Source organism: Macaca mulatta, chromosome 17 (genome assembly GCF_049350105.2).
Source record: "Macaca mulatta isolate MMU2019108-1 chromosome 17, T2T-MMU8v2.0, whole genome shotgun sequence".
Lineage (NCBI taxonomy): Eukaryota > Metazoa > Chordata > Mammalia > Primates > Cercopithecidae > Macaca > Macaca mulatta.
The window spans coordinates 24,266,876-24,293,958 of record NC_133422.1 but is presented as its reverse complement, the minus strand read 5'-3'; the positions used below and the strand labels follow the sequence as shown (position 1 = coordinate 24,293,958).

General features: G+C 39.2%; 1 protein-coding gene across 1 annotated transcript in view; it reads left to right on the top strand.

The window, feature by feature from the left end:
• Positions 1-27,083, top strand: part of NUFIP1 (nuclear FMR1 interacting protein 1) — a 55,558-nt gene that overhangs the window by 5,745 nt on the left and 22,730 nt on the right. The window contains exons 2-6 of the mRNA XM_015121010.3: positions 1,337-1,419; positions 2,689-2,787; positions 3,569-3,631; positions 4,575-4,651; positions 19,271-19,363. Of these exons, the coding sequence (XP_014976496.2) occupies positions 1,337-1,419; positions 2,689-2,787; positions 3,569-3,631; positions 4,575-4,651; positions 19,271-19,363 (415 nt within the window). The remainder of the gene's footprint in view (positions 1-1,336; positions 1,420-2,688; positions 2,788-3,568; positions 3,632-4,574; positions 4,652-19,270; positions 19,364-27,083) is intronic.

The window sequence follows — 27,083 nt, the reverse complement described above, 5'->3', positions numbered from 1 at the left end:
CAGCTGGGCGTGGTGGCTTATGCCTGTAGTCCCAGGACTTTGGGAGGCTGAGGCAGGCAGATCGGTTGAGGCCAGGAGTGTGAGATCAGCCTCACACTCCATCTCTATAAAAAGAGACCCCATCTCTATAAAAAGAATAATTTTTTTTTTTTTTTTTTTTTTTTTTGAGACGGAGTCTCGCTCTGTCACCCAGGCTGGAGTGCAGTGGCCGGATCTCAGCTCACTGCAAGCTCCGCCTCCCGGGTTTACGCCATTCTCCTGCCTCAGCCTCCCGAGTAGCTGGGACTACAGGCGCCTGCCACCTTGCCCGGCTAAGTTTTTGTATTTTTAGTAGAGACGGGGTTTCACTGTGTTAGCCAGGATGGTCTCGACCTCCTGACCTCGTGATCCGCCCGTCTCGGCCTCCCAAAGTGCTGGGATTACAGGCTTGAGCCACCGCGCCCGGCCTATAAAAAGAATAATTTTTAAAAAAGAGACAGAAACAAGGTCTTGTGCTGTTGCCCAGGCTGGAGTGTAGTGGCATGATCATGGCTTACTGCAGCCTCAAAGTCCTGAGCTCAAGTGATCCTCCCACCTCAGCCTCCACTGCAGCTAGGACTACAGGTGCGTGCCATCATGCCAAGCTAATTTTTAAATTTTTTTGTAGAAATGGGGTCATGTGAGGTTACCTAGGCTGGTCCTGAAGTCCTGGCCTTGTGCAATCCTCCTGCCTCAGCTTCCCAAAGTGCTAGGATTATAGGCATGAGCCACCATGCCTGGCCCATATGCAGATTTTTGAGTCAAGTTGTGACAGGATTGGAGAATTTTTTTTTTTTTTTTTTTTTTTGTGTGTGTCAGTATGCAAGGTTTGTTGGAAGAGGGGGCTTAGGAACTGGAAGATAATCTACGAGTAATCTGGTGGAAGATCAGAATTTCTGACTTGGGGCATGGTAATAAGAATAGAAAAGTACAGTGGGATTTGAGAGGAGATATATTTCACAAGGTTCTGTTTTCCTGATGTGAAATTGATGCTGAAGGATCTGTGTTGGGGATTTTACTGGTTACATTTCTGATATTTGAAATAACCGAAGGAATTTCATCAGGTTAGGTTGTCCATTTCTGAACTTTGACGCCTAAAGCATCTGTGGACATATCACACCAGTCTTTGTTTGAAAAATAGTCATTTGGTAGACTAATCTTAATCTTTGTTATTTTGTTTGAACTACTATTCCTCCTAGAAGGGTAGTTTAGCAGTGTTTTTACTGAAATATTTGTAACATACTATAGTAGATAAAATTTAATTATAATTTAAATAATTATATTGTTTCAAACGTTTATGGATCTCTTTTTTTTTTAGTTAAACATTCTTATTATCCACGAAAGTATGATGCAAAATTCACAGACTTCAGCTTACCTCCCAGTAAAAAACAGAAAAAAAAGGTATTTGAAAGATGTTCTTGAATTTGACCCCTTGGTCCCTATGTTACTGTTTTATATCTTGCATTTCTGTCATAACTGTCTTCAGTGTTTTGCTTCCATTATTGACACAGTGGAGCCTTGCTATAAAAAGGAATTTTATGGTTAAACATGAATATAGCAAATTATGATTCAAAAATAATATTTACCTAAATTTTTTTTTCTTTTCTGTGGTTTTAAAAATAGCTATATATTTGGTACTTTCATTTTATTTATTTATTTATTTTTTTGAGATGGAGTTTCACTCTGTCACCCAGGCTGGAGTGCAGTGGTACGATCTTGGCTCACTGCAACCTCCGCCTCCTGGGTTCATGCAATTCTCCTGCCTCAGCCTCCCAGAGTAGGTGGGACTGCAGGCGCACACCACTACACCTGGCTAATTTTTGTAGTTTTAGTAGAATTGGGGTTTCACTATGTTGGCCAGGCTGGTCTTGAACTCCTGACCTCAAGTGATCCACCTGCCTCTGCCTCCCAAAGGGCTGGGATTACAGGCATGAGCCAACAAGCCTGGCCATATAGTTGATATTTGAACAACGCAACAGTTAGGGGTGCAGTCAAAAGTTTGTGTATAACTTTTGACTCCTCTAAAACTTAACTACTGATGGCCTACTGTTGACTGGAAGTCTTACCAATAACATAAATAGTTGGTTAATATATAAATAGAATGGTGTCCACATATATTTTATACTTTCCTAACATACTTAACTATTTCTTTTTTTTCTTTTTTTTGATATTTCTAAGGCTATGTGGTTTATCTGTTTTTCCAAATTGTCACAAATCTCCAAAAAAATTTTTGCAATATATTTATTGAAAAAAATCCTTTTATAAGTGGACCCTTGCAGTTCAAACCTGTGTTGTTCAAGGGTCAGCGGTAGTTATTTTTTTCTAAAAGAGGAGCTGCTGTTTTTACTCTATTTTCAGGTCATTTCAACATATTCTGTACTGAGTCTTAATTAGATAACCAATTTGCAATCTGCTCATAATTTATATTAGCACTATTTGGATTTAAAAAGTTTAAAATTATGCCTGGAGTTTACTAATATATTTGTTAAAAACAAAATAAAAGAAAGAAACAGAATAATCTCTTCATTGGAAATATACTCACAAGTTTCTCCCACATGAAAGGGTTATTGGAAACATCAAAGTATGTATTACTAGAACAATAGTTATGTTTTTATTGTTGATTAGAGATTTTTCACCAAAAGCCTAATTCCTCTCTGTTTTTGTTTGCAGAAAAGAAAGGAACCAGTTTTTCACTTTTTTTGTGATACCTGTGATCGTGGTTTTAAAAATCAAGAAAAGTATGACAAACACATGTCTGAACATACAAAAGTAGGTTTTCTTAGTTGTCCTGAAACTGATGTAGCAAAGTGGCCTTCTTCTATATGTATATTTGGTAGAAATTCCAAGCTTGTTTTCCTTTAAAGTTTATAGTTTCCATAGAAATATAGTTTGATGACTTGACAGACGGGGGCAGTGACCCTGGGGTTTGAAAGTGGGGATCCCACTGCTTCAGGGAGGAGGTAAGGTGGTAGCAAAGAAGGGAGCTCTGGCAGCTTTTTGTATTTGTGTACCTCTACTGCTTGGGAAGAGGCTGTGGTCCCCTCCAGTTACCTTGTGCATCTTGATGAGTTCTTTCCCCTTTAAGTCTGCCCTTGAACCATACTGTGTAATGTGGCCGTGCCTGTCACCCTCAAAGGCTGGTCCACACCTTGTCAAGTACTTTCTAGAAAACTTTAACCAAAATGTTTTAAAGGTTAAAAAGGAAACCTTTGGTTTGGAAAGGTTCTTTTTCTGCTTTTGGGAATGCCCCTCAACTTTAGGAATCAACATTTCACAGGTTTACCGATGTATGCCTTCACTCAAGTGGAGAAGTAAATAAGATACATTATTGTGCCGTGTACTCTGAGAGTGTCATTCTTTTGCCTAAAGGCAGCCCTGTTTTGGAATCATTTTTGTTTTACTACTGACATAAGTATGCAGAGATAATACCATGTAGATGGGATAACTATGTAATACAGCCAGAATATGTCTGTGTATGTATAGTGGGGTAAATGTAACATGGAAACATTTATTAAATAGTGTTTTTTGTTTTTTTTTTTAACTCTTATAGTGCCCTGAAGTAGATTGCTCTTTTACTGCACACGAGAAGATTGTCCAGTTCCATTGGAGAAATGTAAGTTCTGTTTTTTTATCCTATTTTTAAATACATGCTCTTTTTATTTTATTGATCTGTTATCTTCACAACTGTTCATTTATATACCTAATAATAAGTAACATTCATGGAGTACTTTGTAAGGATTTGGACATCATTTATTCAAGTTTTTCCTCACAAACAACTGTGGTTGTTTACATTGGCCCCATTTAAAATATTTTAAAAAATGAATTGCCCAAGTCCTGAGAACTGATTCTTGGACCTCAGTTTCTTGACTCCAAATTGTATACTGCTTTACTACACCATGCTGCTACAGATTGTCACGTCTACTCGTATCTTTAGTGACCTCTCTAGGTTTTGGTTGGTAAGTCATTCATTTGGGTGTTTAATGTGGTTTGAAAGAATGGGTGACATATCTACTTTGTAATCAAAATTATGTTACCCCTTTTCCCTCTATTAATAGCACTAATTAAATACATGGTAGATTCTTCTTTCTTTAAGGAAAAAGTTATAGTAGATAGATACAACCTCCTTACTTAGTTTTAAAATTGTATCCAACATAAGTTTACTTGTAGAAACAAAGTCTCCAAATTAGTCAAAAGCATATGATAGGCTGGGCGCGGTGGCTCAAGCCTGTAATCCCAGCACTTTGGGAGGCCGAGACGGGCGGATCACGAGGTCAGGAGATCGAGACCATCCTGGCTAACACGGTGAAACCCCGTCTCTACTAAAAAATACAAAAAACTAGCCGGGCGCAGTGGCGGGCGCCTGTAGTCCCAACTACTCGGGAGGCTGAGGCAGGAGAATGGCGTGAACCCGGGAGGCGGAGCTTGCAGTGAGCTGAGATCCGGCCACTGCACTCCAGCCTGGGCGGCAGAGCGAGACTGCATCTCAAAAAAAAAAAAAAAAAAAAAAAAAGCATATGATATTTCCTCCTGATGTTCAGCAGGCTTTTTCCCCCTAGATGCATGCTCCTGGCATGAAGAAGATCAAGTTAGACACTCCAGAGGAAATTGCACGGTGGAGGGAAGAAAGAAGGAAGTGAGTAGAGTTCAAAACTGGTGAAATAACTATTTTACTGTGGCAAGGCTTATTAATATAGTTAAATTCATTGAATTCCCTTAGAATGTTGGAACTAGGGAACAGGACCATAAGGCATATTATGTAAGACTATTATTGAATGTAGTTTTAGGAAGACCTAATAAGAACTCTTCATTTAAGTAGCGAATGTGTCATAATGGGACTGTATGTTGCTTTTTGAGGGGGGCTACTACATGTCACCTATTAGATGTTCAGTGGTTGAGGCAATAATGGGTGGATGCTGTTACCAAAAAGTGTATTATACAGAAGTGTATTATCACAGAACAGTACATCTGGTACATCACCACATATGTCAGTGGATTTAAACCAAAACCCTTAAGGTGAGCCAAGTACAAATGTAACCTGTTGCTCACAAGAGTTTGAAGTATCTTTCTTGATCTTTAAGGATAGTTCTTCTTGTTTTCATCCCAGGCTTACCTCTAAATAAGATATACAGGTGCTAAGGCTAAGATATACAGGTGCTTTTCCTTAACAATGAGAAGATCAGGAATTCATTCCTGTAATTAAAGAAATTTGAGCATCGCCATGTAACTTGTGGTTTTACACTTACTAAGGAAGAAAGTTTAGTTGATGTCTAGCTGTAATATACTTGAAATTCCACTAGGGCCCTGTTATACTGCCTTCTCAGAAAAGACTAGAACGCTTCTTCCTGAAGCGGAAGACTATGCAGAACTACTCTAATGATCAGTTGCACTTTTAAAGTCAACTGCTCTTTTCCTGGAATTAAAAAACAAAGAGAGCCTGGGATGAAAACAAGAAGAACTATCCTTAAAGGTCAAGAAAGATACTTCAAACTCTTGTGAACAGTAGGTTACGTTTGTACTTGGCTCACCTTAGTTTAAGGTTCAGTTTAAATACACTGACATGGGTGGTGATGTGCCAGATGTACTCTTCTGTGAAAAAGTTAGATGCTGCCCTTTACAGCTTTAGAGGTAATTGTGAGGGAGACCAGCAGAAGCATGAAGATTCAGAACTAACTGAGAATAAATATAATTCAATATACGTGTATTAGGTATTAATACTATGTGCAAAGGAAAGAGTTGGATGAGGGTGAAGGGACAATTAGAAATCAATTTTTTTTTTGAGACAGAGTCTCACTCTGTTACTCAGGCTGGAGTGCAGTGGCGCAATCTCGGCTCACTGCAACCTCCACCTCCTGAGTTCAAGTGATTCTCCTGCCTCAGCCTCCCAAGTAGCTGGGATTACAGGTGTGTGCCACCACACCTGACTAAGTTTTGTATTTTTAGTAGAGACAGGGTTTTGCCATGTTGGCCAGGCTGGTCTCAAACTTCTGACCTCAAGTGATCCACCTGTCTTGGCCTTCCAAAGTGCTGGGATTACAGGCGTGAGCCACCACGCCCAGCCGAGGAATTCAATTTTTAAACAAGTCGGGTCTAGCCAGTCAACAGGGACTTGGTGGACATAACGTAGCATTTCAAGAGCATCTGTGGCTAACAAATGAAGGAATCTAGGCCACCTGGAGTAGAGTATATTAGAATGCCTTTTTCCTTTGATCTCTTTGGCAAAATCTCATTTATCTTGTAGGCCTGTTTTAAAGGTTGCCTGATTTACCACTCTCTTCTTACTCTTCACTTCCTCTATGTCAGTGCTACCAGAGTGCCAGTCTATAACAAAAGAGCTTGTACCAGAATGTAAATCAGTATATTACTTCCTTTATTGATAAGAAAAAATGAAAAAATGTCAGCTGAACTAAATATCATGCTTAGTGACATAGTTGATTTCTACTCTGGTGTGTGTGGATTGGCTGGTTGCCAGTCCCTGAAATACACTACCCTAAAGCATTAGTTACTACCTCCTTTGCAAATACATAGCTTATTTATACAACCATAGTACATTTGTCACATTACATTATAGTTGGCCCTGCTCTTATACATCTTTGATTCTGCTGTGCTTTGCACAGTGCCTAGAATTTAGTATGTGAGAAATACATATTTGTTGACTGAAGTACTGTTAAATAGTGTAGAGTGGGAATACTTAACCGTGGCAGTGATAAGGGAGCCTTAGCCAATTGCAAGGTCAAACTTAGAAGTTGAAGGAGTTTGGACCATGCTGTGGTTTGAATGTGTTCCCCAAAAGTTCATTTGTTGGAAACTTGGTCCCCAGTGTGGCAGTGTTGAGAGGTGGGACCTTTGGGAGGTAATTGGATCATGAAGGTAGAACCCTCATAAATGGATTAATTCATTCATGGATTGGTGGATTAATGGATTAAAGGATTCATGAATTATCAAGGGAGTGGGCTTATTATCATCAGAGTGAGTCAATTATAAAGATCAGTTTGCCTGTCTCCTGTGCACCCCCTTGCCATGTGATGCCCTCTGCTGCCTTGGGACTCTACAGAGAGTCCCCACCCAGCCACCAAAACTGCAAGAAATAATTTTTTTTTCTTTATAAATTATCCAATCTCACGTATTCAGTTATAGCAACATAAAATGGACTGAGACCATGAGGTAGTTTGACTTAGGAATTTTGAAGCACGGGATCTGAAGCTCCTTGCCTTCTGTAGGTAGCTTCTTTGCAGATACAAGTTTTTCTCCTCATGACATCACTCCCCAAGTAGCTGGGCTTTTTTTTTTTTTTTTTTTTTTTTTTGAGACGGAGTCTCGCTCTGTCGCCCAGGCTGGAGTGCAGTGGCCGGATCTCAGCTCACTGCAAGCTCCGCCTCCCGGGTTTGTTCTCCTTGTTTCTTTTCTATCTGTTGGTTGTTTCTTCTTCCTCCTCTTGTTCTTCCTCTTCTTTTTCTTCTTCCTCCTCCTTGTCCTCTTCCTCCTCTTCCTCCTCATCCTCTTCCTCCTCTTCCTCCTCATCCTCTTCCTCCTCTTCCTCCTTGTCCTCTTCCTCCTCCTTCTCTTCCTCCTCCTCCTCTTCCTCTTCCTCTTCCTCCTCTTCCTCCTCCTCCTTCTCTTCCTCTTCTTCCACCTCCTCTTCCTCCTCCTCCTCTTCCTCCTCCTCTTCCTCCTCCTCCTCCTTTCTTCTCCTTTTCTTTCCTTCTTCTTTCATTTTTTGCATAGAGCAGTAATCAAACAAGAAGTTAACTCCACTTCCTTTCTGACATGTACATTATAAAGAGCTGCTGCTGAATGTATGAAAGATTGTATCCTGCTAGATGGGATGGAAATGGCCTAACTGCTAAGACACTAGGTTTTTTCCCATTGCTACTTAGCCTTGACTTTGATCAGTTAGAGGTTCATTCAACTCATTGGTGTCAGTCCCTTTTATAAATGTTTAATTCTCTTGAGGGGAATGGTAGCAGTTACTAGTCAGCACTGATTGTAAAACAACTCGAAAGTTATCTGACTAAACTTACATTTCTGAAGCTTTGAGTTTACTGAAGGGTATAGGAAAAGTCTGAAGTGACTTCTCGATTTGCCAACTTTGGTTCTTCTATCTTGTGGTTGTATAAATTAAATCATTTAAACTGGGAAATGTGGAGCCACTATTAAATTAATGGTAACCAACTTTACTCTTTCTACTTTGTCTATAGCACTTTCACTCTCCCATGACCCTCTACTATTCCCTCCCTCAGCATATAAGAGGAAGGGGACTTCTGTAATCCCAGCACTTTGGGAGGCCGAGGCAGTTGGATCACAAGGTCAGGAGATCGAGACCATCCTGGCTAACACGATGAAACTCCGTCTCTACTAAAAATACAAAAAAATTAGCCAGGCGTGGTGGCACGCACCTGTAGTCCCAGCTACTCCAGAGGCTGAGGCAGGAGAATGGCGTGAACTCGGGAGGCGGAACTTGCAATGAGCTGAGATTGTGCCACTGCACTCCAGCCTGGGTGACAGAGCGAGACTCTGTCTCAAAACAAAAAAAAAGAGGAAGGGGATTTCATCTCGTCTGGAAGATTAGCATGTTTCATGACAAAGGGGGGGTAGCTCAACTCAGAACTAACTAGGAAAAGATAAGGGGAGGCAGGGATTAGTGGTCGGACAGAGGTTAGCATGTTCAAGGAACTGTGAGTATAGGTAAGAAAAAAAGATGGCAGTTGTGGGGGTGGAGAGAACTAGGTGGATGTAGAACATTTGGGAGGTGAAAATGGACAGTGGGGATTAAATGATTATGAGGTTGAAGAGGAGAGAGGTTTTAGGAGACTTCCAGGTTTCTGGGCCGAGCACCTCTGTGAAAGGTGGTTCCTCTTACTGAGGCAGGGAACACTGGAAGAGGATGGGGTTTGGAGGTATTGGTTTGGACATTGTTGAGTCTGAGGAGATCCTGAGGCATCTATTTGAAGATGTTGAGTAGGCATTGGGACTTGGACCAGACTAGACTGGAGATAGTTTTCTGAGTCATGAAACTGTGAATATGGAAGAGATTCCCCACAGAGACAGGGTAGAGTGGAAAGAGAAGGTAGCCTAATATTGAACCTTGAGCCCTTACAACATAAAGGTCTAATAAAGAATAAAATCCAACAAGCCTGCTGAGTGGTAACCAGAGAGGTCAAAGAAAACTTCCTTTGGAAGCCAGCGGAGGGGAGAATTTGAGAAGGGAGATATGGTTAGCAGTGCAGATTGCGATGGAAAGGTCAAATAAAACGAGAACAGAAAGTGACTGATGTTGTGACATACACAGGGCGTCCTTGATGAGGGTTCCAGGTGATTCCTCCTTGGCCCTTCTCCTTTGAGCTCTGTGCCATCTGTCTTCAATTCTCATACCCTCCCCGGGGATTGATTGCTTTTGTCGCTCGCCCTTGGCATGTTAGATGCTGCAGTGGAATTGTATATATTTTGAATTCATTCAATACCTTTTCACTTTCAGATTTCTAACCGCCAAGCCTGGGCAATCAAATGATACCCTGTATCTACAAAAATAAAAAATTAGCCAGGCGTAGTGGTCTGCACCTGTAGTCCAAGCCACTCAGGAGACTGAGGCAGGAAGATCCCTTGAGCCCAGGAGTTTGAAGTTGCAGTGGGCAACTCACACCACTGCGCTGCAGCTTGGGTAATAGAGCGAGACCTTGTCTCAAACAAAACAAAACAAAATAAATTTCCAGTGCCCTTCACCTTCATGCAGTTTCAGCCACTTACTTTACATCCTGGATTCTAAAGTTGGACGTACTCCTCTTTCCATCTGTTCAGCTCACTGTCACCTCTACCAGGCTTGGAATAGTTGAGGCTTCCCATCCTCTTTACCTTGTTTTTCTGTCATATTCCTTCTTCCTTCACTTCCCTACCCAGCCTAGCTCACTTCAGCTGCTCCTATCAATATCAGCTTCCTTCTTCCTTTGTCCTCCATTGCACTCATCTGGCAAAATCCCAGCTCTGGCTCAGTTGCTACATCCTGTTCAAGAAAACCCACACAATTGAAATGTAGTCTGCAAGTGAACACTTGGCAGTGCTATCTGACTTAAGAAGTTGGCTTGACCAAAGAGAAATTTAGGGTATTTTCTTTGTGTTTGTTGTTTTGTGGTGCAAAATTAGATGTTCAATATGCATATGTTTCTTAGTTATATGGATGACTGTGTAGTGTAAAATTTAAAAGTTTCCTAAACTGATTTTATTTTTAATCAACTAAAATGCCCATGAGAATAAAACTCCATAGAACTAGCAACCAGAATCCTATAATGTGGGCTTAACTTGTCTTTTCTGGTTATTTCCACATTATTTGCTTATAGGGGCTTTTTGTCTCAGTCATACTTGTTATTTATCATATCTCATACAGGGTTTGTGAACTCTTGCCCTTTTAGTTTTGTTCATGGTGCTGCTTCTGGAAGATCTTACCTTCTCCATCTTTTCTTTTTTTTTTTTTGAGACTGAGTCTCGCTCTGTTGCCCAGGCTGGAGTGCAGTGTTATGATCTCGGCTCACTGCAAGCTCTGCCTCCTGGGTCCACGTCATTCTCCTGCCTCAGCCTCCTGAGTAGCTGGGGCTACAGGCGCCTGCCACCACGGCCGGCTAATTTTTTTTTGTATTTTTAGTAGAGATGGGGTTTCACCATGTTAAGCCAGGATAGTCTCAATCTCCTGACCTCATGATTGGCCCGCCTCGGCCTCCCAAAGTGCTGGGGTTACAGGTGTGAGCCACTGCGCCCGGCCTTACCTTCTCCATCTTTCAAGTTCTGCTCATTGCTCTTAGCTCATCTGAAATCCATCCACTTTTGGGGATATTTTTTCTCATCTGCCTAGAGAAATGTCTTGCCCTTCTTTGAATACGGTACCTCCTTTCTGCCTCTTTAGCACAGATATCCTTTATTATGACCCTGTTGGTGAACTTCTTTGCATATGTGTCTTTTATTCTTGAATTAAGTGTGAGCTCTGAAATGTAAGAACCAACTTTTACCTGGCTGTTTCTATCCCATAGTGCCACAGTTATAGGGAAGGCTTATAAATGTTATTGTGTGTAAATGGGGCTTGAAGATATTTTTATTATGGGTATAATTCTGTTTTGGTACACACAAGTAAGTGGTTGGAGAAATCTTACTGAGACTTGTATTTGTAAGTAATGTTTGAGCTGTACCTTTGTTGTTCTTAGAGAAATTGGGCAGAAATGTGTTGATATGATTAATAATTATGCTTGGAAATTATAGTGTAACTAATAGTACTTAAACTGCTGTGGTTTTGAACATTAAATTCTCACTACATAGGGTAGACCATCACTGAGACAAACCAAATTGATCCGCATTTTAAAGTATTAATGACTTTTCCCTACGTGAGTGCGAACTATGCCCCCTTGTGGTTTTGTGCAACAAATGTTTAAAGGAAAAATTTTCCACTGGCTAGAGAAACTTGAGGAATATTAATATTTGAAGATGAAAACTAGCTTAGGCAGCTTGTATTTATATAAAGTTCCTGTAGAAGACTAGTTTGATTTTCTAATGTTAGCAAGAAATCTCAGCAACCTTTCAATAAATGTTAATAGACATTTTGCTTATCTTTGAATAACTTCTTGACAGTAGTTTAGTTTGAAAATTAGAGGTGAACATTCAGTATTTGAAAGGACAGAGATTTTGCTATGTGGCTGAGTTCACCAAAAACAGACACAAGTAACCTCTTGCCTTTAGGATTCTCACTGTAATATGAAATGAATAAATATATATGAGGTGGCCATAAGACCACAGGTAACTGAAGCTTTAATTTTAGCTATGTAGGGATAATCCTGACTGGTCAAGGGATATTTGAGTTTTTGGAGGGGAGGGCCATCAATGTGTTTTTCAAGACTTCCTATAAGAGGTGCTGTGTCTCCCTCCCCCAATTTATTTTAATGTATATTGTACAGATAGTGAAATTCACCCTTTTTAGTGGATAGTTCTGACAAATATGTACTGTCATGTAAATACCACCAGAATCATGATATAGAACAGTGTTTCTTCACCTGGAAAAATTGCCTTATGCCCTGATGGCAGCCTCCCCTCCACCCACTGGCAACCACTGGTTTATTTTTTGTTCTTATATTCATACTTCTGCAGAAACATCACATAAATGGAATCATATAGTATGTGGCCTTTATAGTCTGTCTCACTTATTCTTAGTCTGCATTTGAGAGTTATCCATGTTGTTCCTTGTAGCAGTTGTTTGTTTTTTATTGCTGAGTATTACTCTTTTCCATTGCGTGGATACATCACAGTTTGTTTATCCATTCCCAGTTGAGTGTTGTTTCCAGTAGTTAGCCTTTATGTAAAGTCTTCATAAACACTCATGTGTAGGTTTTTGTTTTGAATATAGGGTTTTATTTGGCTTGGATAAATATCCAGGAGTGGGATTGGTTAGTCATATGGTAAGCATATGTTTAACTTTATGAGGAACTGCCAAACTGTTTAGGAGGATATTTTTAAATCAAGATATGCCTATTTGAGCATGGAAAGTATTCGGATAAAAGGAGATGGTAGGGTGCAGTGGTGCTTGCGTCAGCTAGTCATGCTCTAGGAAATGGAATGGCAACCTTACTACCATGGCTTAGTGCAAAGAGGTGTCGTTTTCCCAAGGTTCAAAAAAAAAAATAATCAGGGCTGCTGTTGCTGCATGACAGTACCATGGACGTAGGCGGTCTCTTGTTGCACTGGAGTAGGTGGCTCTCCTCTTGCCTGTCACCAGAATGTTCTTGCATATGCAAATATTAAGCCACAGAATAGGCAGAAAGAAGAGAAAAAGGCAAAAGGTATATGTAGCCTTGTTTCCCCCCTTTTCATTGGGAAAACAGTAGCTTTGTTTTTAGTTCCAACCAGGAGATACTTATATGGATCTCATTGGCTAGAAGTGGGTTGCTTGACTACCTTCAGTGGGAGTGGAGTTGATGGGATGCCCCAAAACAAAATTGCTAAGGAATGGGGGAGAATAGGCTATTAGCAGTGTTTGCTTTAATTCTTAGTGGCACAGTGGAATTTCAAAACTGTAGGTGAGTTTTGGAAGCAGCTCTATCCTTCTGAATAAAGGATTGGCTTGAGCAAGTGTTTGATAGGCTTGCTGGTGATTCTTTTTATGTAGGACAGGTGGGGGCAGAGGGGATAGAGTCTAGCTCTGGTTTCCAGAGGTATGCTATGACAGCAGGCAGAAGTGCCTTGGAAGAGGAATGGGCAAAATCTGTTGGCAATAAGTGAGGTTATAGGTTTGTGAAATTTAGAGGTGTTTAAAGAGAATGAGGAAATGGGGTGAAGATGACAGTTTTGGAAGAAGTTTATTTGTACCTGTGGTGTTGCTTTGTTAGTAAGTGCTCTGAAAATTCTTTGGGCACTGGCTGAGTTCATCTGAGGTTCTTCCATATTTTGTTTCTCAGCTTATTGCTCTTTAACGTATTCTGAAGTTTATGTTATATATGTTTTTTCTATATGTATATTTTATTGGAGGATATGGGAAATACTGCTCTTCTATTGGTATGCTTGATAGATTTCTCAAAAATACACAAATACTATCCCCACTAGCAGTTTTTTAAAGACCTATTATGGGCCGGGCACGGTGACTCACACCTGTAATCCCAGCACTTTGGGAGGCCGAGGTGGGCAGATCACTTGAGGTCAGGAGTTCGAGACCAGCCTGGCCAACATGGCGAAACCCTATCTCTACTAAAAATACAAAAATTAGCCGGGCATCGTGGCATGTGCCTGTAATCCCAGATACTTGGGAGGCTGAGGCAGGAGAATTGCTTGAACCCGGGGGGCGGAGGTTGCAGTGAGCCAAGATCGTGCCACTGTACTCCAACCTGGGCAACAGAGTGAGACTGTCTCAATAAAAAAACAACAAACAGCAGGGAGGGGAGAGGGATGGCATTGGGAATTACAAATGACGAGTTGATGGGTGCTGACAAGTTGATGGGTGCAGCATACCAACATGGCACAAGTATACATATGTAACAAACCTGCACGTTGTGCACATACATATACCCTAGAACTTAAGGTATAATTAAAAAACAACAACAAACAAACGAACAAAAAAAAAACCTGTTACGAAAATATACTTACTTTCTACATTCCTGTCATTCTCAGTTTTTAAAAAATATTAAACTCCTAAAAAGAGTAAGCTCCACATTGGTATGGCAGAATAGTCCTTATTTCATGAATTTAGTCTTTCTGCGAGAGCTACATTCTTTCTGATGAAGCCACTATATTCTTTTGACATGCAGGGGAAAAAAGGTCTTTATGTAACTGCTGTGTTAGGAAAAGCTTGTGAAAGAGTTCACAGAGTAAGAATTTTAAAGCCTAAAGAAAACTGAAGGTTTGCTTGGCATGTGGCTTCTTTATCTTTAACAAAAGTACATCTTTGTCTTTATATCTTCATCTCTGTATTTTTCAGGTTAGTCAGACTCAGAGGTATCTAGTGTATTTAATTTGGTAACTTTTTTTTTTTTTTTTTTTTTTTTTTGAGACGGAGTCTTTGCTCTGTCACCCAGGCTGGGGTGCAGTGGTGCGAACTCGGCTCACTACAAGCTCCGCCTCCTGGGTTTACGCCATTCTCCAACCTCAGCCTCCCGAGTAGCTGGGACTACAGGCGCCCGCCACCTCGCCCGGCTAGTTTTTTTTTGTACTTTTAGTAGAGACGGGGTTTCACCATGTTAGCCAGGATGGTCTCGATCTCCTGACCTTGTGATCCGCCCGTCTCGGCCTCCCAAAGTGCTGGGATTACAGGCGTGAGCCACCGCGCCCGGCCCAATTTGGTAACTTTTAAGGCTTTCCACTAATAACCTGCTTTCCCCTACCTCCCCAAAAAAGCCACCAAAAAAAGTGATTCTTTCTTAATTCCTGACCTGTGCGGTACCAGTGCTGTATGATTTGGCTTTAGGGAAAATGAGTGGTAGAGGTTTGTTTCCAAAACCTAGCTTTTATTGTAGAAAACAGTGGAACATTTTTCACAGCAGACTGGGAGTCCACTAGGTGGAGAAGTTTTACAATTTATTTCAACGCTTACTGTGACTCTGAGGAAATCCTTTTGTTTCCCTGGTTCGTGCAGAATTCCAGCACAGGAGATCTGCTCCTAAAGAATGCTACATCTTTTTGATGTTCAGAAAGAAATAAAAGTACAGTAGTGTAGCTTGTGTGGAAGCAGTTGTGGTTCAATGAGAGTGGGAAGAGTAACTATATTTTATAGAACAGGCAGAGGGGAAAAGCCAATAAATGGGTCGTAATTTGAGCATAGGAAAAAAAATTGGAGAGAATAATGTGACCAGAATGATCTGTGCTAAGATAATGGTTAGCACGGTTTGCCCATGTGTTGGCTCTGTAGTGCTTAAAGATTGTCACTGGAGGCATAAGGTATAGGCAATGGGGAAGGTGAAGAAGAGGTAAAAAATGAAAGAGAAGAGAGGAAGGAAAAAAGCATAATTTCAGGGCCATTTCCTCTTAGTGAACTGAGGAAAGATAGAAGTATAGGGAGAAAATGATTTTAGTAGATAAAAATATAGAGAAACCAACTGTGAAAATTTCCCTTGTCATGGTCTTTATAACTTCATGTTATCCATTCTCTAACAGGAGATATTGGACTAAGCTTTACATGTATGTAACTGCAATGTAAGACATAATTTATGTTTTTTTAATAGTCTTTGGATTTGTTATTTCTTGTACTTTAGGAACCTGAACTCCTTCATCAGACCTCCTTTGTTTCCTTATTCATTTATCTCAGCTTCATGTTGGTGGAGTGTGGCTTCCTACTGTTGTTTATGTGTGTAACTAGGTCTTGTGTGTCTGATTTTTCTCTTTTGGGATAATTTGCTTTCTAGCAACCTTTTTTCCCCTAGTTTTAAATATCTGTATTCTGTGTAAATAAGAATGTAATAAATTTTGGAAGAGTGTATTTAATTTGGTAACTTTTAAGGCTTTCCACTAATAACCTGCTTTCCCCTACCTCCCCAAAAAAGCCACCAAAAAAAGCGATTCTTTCTTAATTCCTGACCTATGCAGTACTAATGCTGTATGATTTGGCTTTAGGGAAAATGATTTCAGCACCAAGAAAAATAAAATCTTACAACTTTTAAAAACTCTAATCTTACTTTTAGGAACATGATACTTAATTTTAGGAATACAAGTTTTCTTACCTTTAGGAACATGATACTGCAGTCTGCCAGAAAGAGAAAATTTGCTATTTTAGAAGGCTTCCATCAAAGGAGTTTCTACACATCACATCTTTGATGTTTCATTTAGGGAATTCTTTCTTATGTCTTACCTAAAATCCACTTGCTATAACACGTTTAAATTCTTTACTATTGAAAAGCAGTTACCTAGCATCTGCTCTCTGGTACATGGTACACTGTAGTGCCTAATTTTATCATGTAACATATAGCCCAGCATGGTAAGAGTCTGCAGTACTCTGCAAAAATGTTGAAGAAACTTAAGTAATAAGAAGTAAATTTAAAAGTTGTGGAGGGTGTTGAGTAGCTGTGAGTTATGTGTCTCGCCACTGTGAGGCCTGTGAAAGTCATCACTGTTTTTCTCATTTCTACATCTGCATATTCTCTTCAGTTTGAGAACAACTGGACCATCCTCTCTGTAAAACTGTTTTTATTGTCACTTCTCATCTTCTTTTAAAGGCTGCAAATATTCCTTTCATCTTTCTTTGGAGGTTTTATTTTTCATCCTATTAATCATCCTTGAGTCTCTTCTGAATCCCTTCCAAGTCTTTTTTTTTTTTTTTCCCTCGGCGTTCCTTTAGTTTGGAAGTACAGAACTGGAAACAGTACCCTGAGAGTATCTGACTGCTTTTGAGTGTCCTGGAGGAAGACTTCACACTCGTACAAGTGCCAGAGTCTACTTCATATAACCTTAGATTATGTTTGCTTTCTAAAAATGTAGTCATATATTGCTGACTGACTGTCAGATTTTTATCTCCTATGACCTTGATCGTTTCCTTTTATGTTTATTTATAGTTTGTACATTCATCATCTTTTTTTATTGAGTCTATTTTTCTTGACTGGATATATATTGCTTCACACTGTCCTCGCTGAAATTCATTGCATTTTTTTCTGATTACTAAACTACTTACCCAATGTCATTTCCATTCCTGTCTTTCAGTATGCCCCACCCATAGGCTTTATATATTGTCTGTGCTATTCAAGTCAGTAATGAAATTATTAAAAATAGGAAGAAGGTAGAGAAGTGTCCTAGAAGCAGTGGCAGAAAACATTTGTTGATGTTTCTCAAAACTTACTCTGATCAGCAGCCAGATTGAGTAGTAGAGAGCTGTTCCCCTCCTTCTGTGTTTTTGATACTCCTGGAATCTATTGCCCTCACCCTGAAAGTTTGGTGTCTGCATCTCCACACAGCTGTGTAGAGAAACAAAGCAATTAATCTTGCACACTTCTGTCAGATTTCATCTTAATCACTGCCTTGTATATATCTCTCCCTGTTCATAACTTTCTGTGGCTCTCCATCAGCTGCTGAATTAAATATAAACTTTCTAGTTTTGTATTCAAGGCATATTTTGGCCTGAGTCTTCCTTTCCAGTCTGATTGCCTGTAACTGTGTTTCCTACCATATTAATTACTTGTCATTCTCCAGATATCTCTTTCACTTTTTCTTTTTTTTTTGAGACAGAATCTTGCTGTGTCACCCAGGCTGGAGTGTAGTAGCGTGATCTCAGCTCACTGCAACCTCCGCCTCCTGGGTTCAAGCAATTCTCTTGTCTCAGCCTCCTGAGTAGCTGGGATTGTAGGCATCTGCCACCATGCCCAACTAATTTTTTGTATTTTTAGTAGGGATGGGGTTTCACCATGTTGGCAAGGCTGGTCTCGAACTCCTGACCTCAAGTGACCCACCTACCTCGGCCTCCCAAAGTGCTGGGATTACAGGCATGAGCCACCACGCCCAGCCTCTTTCACTTTCTGAAGTCTTGGTTTGTTTGCATTGTTTGGCCTGTTTAGCACACTCTCATTTCTGTAACCATTTAAGACCAATTTCATTTCTTTTCTTTATGGATTTTTCCAATTAGATATAGTCTTTCCGTTCCACACCATCCCCTGCACAAATCTTTATACCCTTTGGGGTACTTTTGTCTTATGTTATCGCTATTTGTGTGTTTTTCTTATCCTCCTGGTAGACTATTTATTTATTTATTTATTTATTTATTTATTTATTTAATGGGAGGGAGTCTTGCTCTGTCACCCAGGCTGGAGTGCAGTGGCACAATCTCTGCTCACTGCAACCTTCACCTCCTGGGTTCAAGCGATTCTCCTGCCTCAGCCTCGCGAGTAGCTGGGATTACAGGCGCCCGTCACCACACCTGGCTAATTTTTGTATTTTAGTAGAGATGGTGTTTCACTATGTAGGTCAAGCTGGTCTCAAACTCCTGACCTCAAATGATCCACCCACCTCAGCCTCCCAAAATGCTGGGATTACAGGCGTGAGCCACCGTGCCTGGCCTGTATATTTTTTGAGAACTGTCTCCTCCTCATCTTGGTAATTTCGATATACCTAGCATGTGTTTGCATAAGAAATTGAATAGACTTGGCCAGGCATGGTGGCTCATGCCTGTAATCCCAGCATTTGGGGAAGCTGAGGTGGGTGGATCACCTGAGGTCAGGAGTTCAAAACCAGCCTGGCCAACGTGATGTGACCCTGTCTTTACAAAAAAATACAAAAATTAGCTGGGCGTGATGGCAGGTGACTGTAATCCCAGCTTCTTGGGAGGCCGAGGCAGGAGAATTGCTTGAACCCGGGAGGCTGAGGTTGCAGTGAGCTGAGATTGTGCCATTGCACTCCAACCTGGGTGACAGAGCGAGATTCCGACTCAAAAATAAATAAATAAATAAGAGAAATAAAAGGTAGTTACTAGAATAAATTGAATAGACTTAAAATTTTTTAAAAGCAGTATTTATAGGTACATGCCATATAAATGAATTAGATCAGTTTGAGCACATTGTATGATATATTTGATTTAAATTCCAGTGTACCCTTCTTATCTAGTTGCAGACTGCTAGCAAAGTTTGTGGATCAGCAGCTGGTCCAGACTTTGAGTAACATTGTCATAAGTACTTTTTTCCCTCTTAAAAAACTATAGAAGCAGTTAAAGGTTTATAATTTGCTGTGTTAGTTGTTAAACAAAATTGCTAAATTCAGCAATTGCTTGATTGCTTAAAGTTGTACTGTAAAAGCCGTATTATAATGAACTTTTATTATTTTCTAGAAACTATCCAACTCTGGCCAATATTGAAAGAAAGAAGAAGTTAAAACTTGAAAAGGAAAAGAGAGGAGCAGTATTGACAACAACACAGTATGGGTAAGTTCCTCATGCTTATGAATAATGAAAAGGAGCACAAATCAAAATCTTAAAATCCTTATGTACTCAGTTCTGAAATCTTTGCTTTTATAACTTATTTACTTAAAAAAGATCAATTTATCTTTTTTTTTAACACCAGCCTGATAATACAAATAGTTATATCTTAAAATAAGGATTACCCTATATTCATATGGTTTTCAAAGGATAATTAATAAGACCTTTCAATCTTTGTCTCCCAGCTAATTAGTTTCCTCCCAGAGGCGATCCATTTTATCCTTCCAGAGATACCTGATGTCTATACAGCAGGTAGATGATAGATACAGTCTTTCCCCTCCTTTTTTTGATACTATATTTGCTTTGTTAGCCATGCAGTATACTTAGAGATTGTCCCACATTAATGTGTAACAAACCTCATTATTTAAGGATGTGGCTGGGCACAGTGGCTCACACCTGCAGTTCCAGAACTTTGGAAGGCTAAGGAGGGAGGATCACTTAATCCCAGGGGTTCAAGACCAGCCTGGGTGACATAGCAAGACCTCGTCTCTACAAAAATAAAAACAGAAAAATTAGCCGGGCATAGTGGCATGTGCCTGTAGTTCCAGCTAGTTGGGAGGCTGAGGCAGGAGGATCACTTGAGCCCAGAGGTTGGAGATGGGTGCTGCTGCACTGCAGCCTGAATGACAGATCAAGACCCTGTCTCTTTTAAAAACAAAACAAAACAAAAACAAAAACAGGATGTGTAGGAAGCTTAAGGATGTCCCACAGTGTCGTTTTTTTTTTTAAATTAGCTTCTTGTTGATGGACATTTCAGTTCTTACCAACCTTTTGCCAATAAAAAATGTTTTCATATTGCCCTTATACATAACAATATTTTACATATGAGTAAGTATTTCTGAAGATAGATTACTAGAAATTGATTTGCTGAGTCAAAGAGTTATGTGCATCTGTAATATTCACATGTACTACCGAATATCATGGAGCTGGACCAGTTTACTCTCCCACCAGCAATGTATGAGCTATCTTCCCCCCGCAACTCCCTCACTTTCATAGACGTTTTAAGAATTTTTTCCATTTCATTTTTTATTGAAGTACATTATAATATATGAAAAATATAGAAATCTTAAATGCGCTTGAGGAATTTTTATACACATATACACATACACCCCTCCCATCCCATACATCCATGTAACCTCCACACAGGTGAATGTACATAACTTCTTCACCTCATGAAGCTCTCTTAAGCCCTCCGCTGTTCAATGCTTCACCACAAAGGTAACCCCTTTTCTGATTTCTGTCATCATAGATTATATTACCTGTTCTGGGAACTGTAGATAAATGGAATTATATAGTATGTATTCTTGGGTGTATGAGTTCTATGGCCCAAAATTATTTTGTGAGATTTATCCATGTTGTGTATAGTTGTAAAATGTTTTGTTTTTATTGCTGTATAGAACTTAATTGTGAGAATATATATGTATTCTACTGTTAATGGACATTTGGGTTATATGGGCTAATATAAATAAAGCTACTGTGAACATTCTTTTACCTGTCTTGTTTACATAGGGCTCATTTTCATTGGTCATATAAATATGCTAGGTCATAGGGTATCCACATGTTTAGCTTTAATAGATATGGCCAGTTTTCCGAAGTGGTCGAACTAGTTTAACACTTCTACTAAATGCATCTTATTGCTCTGTGTCCTGGTCAGTGCTTGGTAAGTTACACCTTTTCCTCTTGTCGTAACATTTTCCTCCTGTCTTATGGTGTTAATCCCTTTTCATATGCTTATTGACTATTTGAATATTCTCTTGGGTAGTACCAGTTCAAGCCTTTGACCAGTTTTTAATTGGGGTTGCTTTTCTGATTTGTAAGAGTCATTTACTCGGATACAAATCTTACTTTGGAGTATATGTATTGCAGATATATCTCACAATATGTGGCTTGTCTTTTTATTGTCTTAATGGATATCCTTTTTCCTTTTTTTATACAACAATAACTGTTCATTGCTCAGATATTTGGGATCAGCTAGGAGTCAGGCATATCTGTTGATCTTGACAAGGCTCCATTAAAGCTGGGGATTGGTCAGTGATAGTTAGGATAGCTATGTAGTTACTATTTTTAGGGCTCTTCCTTCTTTTGTGTAGATCCATCTTTCCATTTGATGTCATTTTTCCTCTGTCTGAAGGACTTCCTTTAATATTTCTTGCAGTGAGAATTTGCTGGGAATTACTTTTTTCAGCTTTGTGTGTCTGAAAAAGTATTTTGCCTTTTTGAAAGATACTTCTGCAGGATATGTAATCAGTTAACAGTTTTTCAAATGTGTAGTACTCTAAAGATGTGATTCCATTGTCCTCTCATTATCATTGTTTTCAATGAGAAATCTGTTGTCATTATTATCTTTTTTATCTGTATAAATTTATCTCTGGCTTCTTTTAAGATTTTTCTGTTTATCACCAGTTTTAAGCAATTTATGATGTGTCTCGGTATAGTTTTCTTTATGTTTCTTGTGCTTGGCATTTGTTGAACTTCTTGGATTATAATTTTTATCAGATTTGGGAAAATGTTGGCCATTATTTCTGCAAATGTTTTTTCTCTACCTTCCTCTCCCTTTCAGACTCCAGTTACATGTATAATAGGCTGTTTAAAGTTGTTCTATTGCTTACTGATGCTCTTTTCATTTTTTATTTTTTATTTTTTATTTATTTTTTTTTTTTTGAGACGGAGTCTCGCTGTGTCTCCCAGGCTGGAGTGCAGTGGTGTGATCTCGGCTCACTGCAAGCTCCGCCTCCCGGGTTCACGCCATTCTCCCGCCTCAGCCTCCCAAGTAGCTGAGACTACAGGCGCCCGCCACCACGCCCGGCTAGTTTTTTGTATTTTTAGTAGAGACGGGGTTTCACCATGTTAGCCAGGATAGTCTCGATCTCCTGACCTCGTGATCCACCCGCCTCGGCCTCCCAAAGTGCTGGGATTACAGGCTTGAGCCACCGCGCCCGGCCTCATTTTTTAAAACTTTTTTTCCTCTGTGTCTCATTTTAGATCATTTCTATTGCTATGCCTTCATGTTCATTAATCTTTCTTATGCAGTGTCTAATCTTTCATTAGTCTTATGTATATGTATATTTTGTCTCAATGTAATTTTGCATGTTTTATCTCAGACATTGTAGTTTTTATTCTTAGACGTTTGATTTGGGCTGGGCATGGTAGCTCATGCCTGTAATCCTAGTGCTTTGGGGGGCCAACGTGGGAGGAGTGCTTGAGCCTAGGAGTTCAAGACCAGCCTGGGCAACATAGCAAGACTTTCTCTATACAAAAAAAATTTAAAAGTTAGCTGAACATGGTGGTACACACCTGTAGTCCCAGCTTCTCGAGGGGCTGAGGCAGGAGGTCACTTGAGCCCAGGAGTTCAAGGCTACCGTGGTCTGTGATTGTGCTACTGCCCTCCAGCCTGATTGACAGAACGAGTCTCTGTCTTGTTAAAAAAAAAAAAAAGGTTGGTTTGGTTCTTTTATTTCTCTGCTTAACTTTTTAAACATAAAGTACAGTTATAGTAACTTTTAATTTCTTCCTGCTAATTTTAATATTTGTGTTGGTTCTGGATCACCTTTTAATTGATATTTCTCTTTATTTTGTGTTATATTTTCCTGCTTTGTTGCAAGCGTGGTAATTTTTTTTCTTTTTTTGAGATGGAGTCTCGCTCTGTCCCCAGGCTGGAGTGCAGTGGCATGATCTTGGCTCACTGCAACCTCTGACTCCTGGGTTCAAGCGATTCTCCTGCCTCAGCCTCCCGAGTAGCTGGGACTACAGGCATGCGCCATCACGCCCAGCTAATTTTTGTATTTTAGCGAAAACAGGGTTTCACCATGTTGGCCAGGATGGTCTCAATCTCTTGACCTCGTGATCTGCCCACCTTTCCACCCAAAGTGCTGGGATTACAGGTGTGAGCCACTGCTCCTGGCCCCATGCCTGGTAATTTTTTATTGGATACTTGACACTGGAAATTTTACATTATTGGATGCTGTATTAGTCCATTTTCACCCTGCTGATAAAGAATACCCGAGACTGGGCAATTTACAAAAGAAAGAGGTTTAACTGGACCTACAGTTCCACGTGGCTGGGGAAGCCTCACAATTGTGGAGGAAGGCAAAGAGGGGCAAGTCACATTTTCTGTGAATGGCATTAGGCAGAGAGAGGAGAGCTTGTGCAGGGAAACTCTGCTTTTTAAAACCATCAGACCTCACGAGACTCATTCACTCACTATCACAAGAACAGCACAGGAAAGACCCACCCCCATATTTCAATCACCTCCCACCGGGTTCCTCCCATGACATGTGGGATTGTGGGAGTTACAATTCAAGATGAGATTTGGGTGGGGACACAACCAAACCACATTAGGTGCTGTATATTTTTGTGTTTCTATAAATGTTCTTGAACTTTTTTCTGAGAACACAACTGAGTTACTTAGAAACAGTTTGATCCTTCTGGGTCTTGCTTTTAAGATTTGGTAGACGAAGCCAGAGCAGTGTTTAGTCTGAACCTAACTACTCACTACTGATGTAAGATCTTACTGGGTATCTTACCCCATGCCCTATGAAATATGAGGTACAAACAGGACCTAGTTATGACTCCGAGTGAAGATAAGGTGCTGATAACTCTGATCCTTTTGGATGGTTTTTTTTTTCCCAACTTTGGGTAGTTTCCTGACAAATACATGCCGATCATTCTTCTGCTAAATAGTCCAGGGTAAATCCTCTGCAAATCTCTAGAGTTCTCTCTCTCTCTCTAGTTTTTTCCTCTCAGGTACATCCTGCAAGCTCTAGATGTCTTGCTCTCTCTGGTGTCTCAACTCCAGTTCCTCACCTCAGGGTTTCTACCACGTCCCATCTGGATTCCTCTTTTCTACAGTCTGGAAACTCTTAAGGCTGTAAGCAAGGGCAGTTGCAGGGTTTACTGTTCATTTATTTTCCGTCTTTCAGGGATCACTGCTCTTATTGCTTGATGTCCTATGTCATAGAGACTGTTGTTTCTTCATTTTGGCTAATTTTTTGGTTATTTCAGGTAGGAGGATAAATTCAGTTCCTGTTACTTTATTTTGGCCAGAAACAGAAGTTCTTAATGGTGTCTTTTATAAATAAAAGTTGCAATTTTCATGAAGTCTGATTTATTAATCTTTTATTTTTATGGTCAGTGCTGTGTGTATTCTGCCTTAAAAAATATTTGCTTACTTGGAGATCATAAAGCTATTTCTTTGTTTTCTTTTAGAAGATTTATTGCTTTGCCATTGTGGTATATGTCTAGAATTAATTATTGTACATAGTGTAGGGGTTAAGGACCTTTAAAATTTTTTCACATATGAATTACAGTTGATCCAGTACTAATTGTTATACCATGCAGACCCCAACCAAAAGTAACCTGGTACAACAATATTAATATCAGACCAAATAGATGTTAAAGCAAGATGTGTTATTAGGGATAAATGGGAATATTTTGTAATGTTAAAAGAGTCAGTGCAACAACAAGAAGACATACCAATTCTAAATCTGTATGTGTCTAGTAATATAGCTTTAAAATATGTAAAGTGAAAATTTTGAAACAAACACAACTCTTGAGCAGAGAGACAAAAATCCTATACAAAATGTTAGCAAATTAAATCTGGCAGTATGTAAAAAGGATAAACATCATGACTAAATGGGACTTATTCCAGGAGCATGTTTATTTATCACATTAACACAGTGAAGGAGGAAAATGCTATTAACTTAATGAGTAGGGAAAACAGTTTGATAAAATGTACCACCTGTTCATAAAAAAAGACATATCAGCAAACTAGTAATAGAAAATAATTTCTTTAATCTAATAAAGGATATCTATCAATACTCTATAGCCATATCATACTTAATGGTGCAGTAGTGATCACTCCTCCACCTCCCCTGAGATTAGAAGCAAGATAAGGATGTCCAGTGTTACCACTTTTATAAATGAATTTAGCAAAGTTGCCAAATACTTGTAAAAACAATGTTTTAAAAATCAACTCTATTTCTATAAAGTAGCAACAAACAATTAAAAAGTGAAAATTTAAAAGATACCATTTAGAATAGTATCAAATGCCTAGGAATAAACCTAACAAAAGATCTGCAAGACTCTACACTCAAAACTACAAAACATTGCTCAGAAAAATTCAAGGCCTGCATAAATGGAGCAATATATAATATACACGGACTGGAAAACAATATAATTATCTTAATTCTCCCCCAAATCCAATTGATTACAGTCAGAATTCCAGCAAGTTTATTTATTTATTTATTTATTTATTTATTTATTTATTTATTTATGTGGAGGAGGGATGGGGGAGATTGATAAGCTTTAAAATTACAGTGTGTCACTTAATGACAGGGATACATTCTGAGAAGCGGGTTAGGCAATTTTGTTGTTATGAACATCATAGAGTATACTTACACAAACTTAGATAATACAGCCTACTACATACCTAGGCTGTGCAGTAAAGCCTATTGCTCTTAGGCTACATCCCCATACCCTGTCTTACTGTATCCAGTTGTAACACAATGCTAAGTATTTGTGTATCTAAATATAGAAGAGTTTCAGTAAAAATACACCATTAAAGGTAAAAAATGATATACCTGAATGGGACACTTACCATGAAGAGAACTTGCAGGACTGGAAGTTGCCCTGGGTGAGTCAGTGAGTGAGTGGTGAGTGAATGTGAAGGCCCAGGACATTACTATACACTAAGACATTACAAACATTGTACACATAGGCTACACTAAATTGTTTTGTAAAAGTGATTTTTTACTTTATGATGATATGACATTATTGGGAATTATTTAACTCTGCTATTATAGGACTGCTGTCATATATGTGGTCCATTGTTGATCAAAATGTCATTATGTGGTACATGATTGCATATGAAAATACAAAGGATCTAGAACAGCAACTAAGAAAGCTAGAGTAATGAAGATAGTGTCGTGTTGTCCAAGGTTAAATAGATAAATAGAGCAGAATAGAGTCCACAAACAGATCCACTGAGAAACAATCACCTAACTTACGATAAATCTGGCAGTATAATGCAGTGCAGAAAGGATCGTGTTTTCAACAACCTATTCCTTTTAAACTTTTTGTGTCTCTTTATTTAAAGTGTATCTCCTATATATTATATAATTTTATCTTCTTAGTGATCCAAACTGAAAATCTTTGCCTTTTAACTAGTGCTTAGTTCATTTACATTTAATGTAATTCCTAATATAGTTGGGTTTTTAATTTGTTCTTTGTTCCTTTTTTGCCTTCTTTTGGATGGAATCTTTTTTTATTCCTTAATCTCTCCATTTTATGTACATCTACATTTTTATTTACGTTATACCTTTTATAACTATTTTTAGATGGTTGATTAAATAAACTTTTCCTTTCAAATGATTGTCAAGTGGTATAACAGAACTACTCCCTCGAAGGTGAAATAGAGTGCAAATAACAGATACACTACTTTCTCAGTTAATTCTTATAGATGTCATTAGTGAAGGATCTTTTTAACTCATTACTTATTAGTGAATACCTTAATGATGATCATTCAAGCTAGCTGTGGTCAGACGCTATAAGAGAAAAGATACAGGGAAGGTATCTGTGAATGGGAGCTCAAGGAAAGTGGCATCTCTTCATTATTCTTATGGGGCCAGTGAGCCAGAGGCAGAAACTAGACCTGTTTTCTTTGCACTGA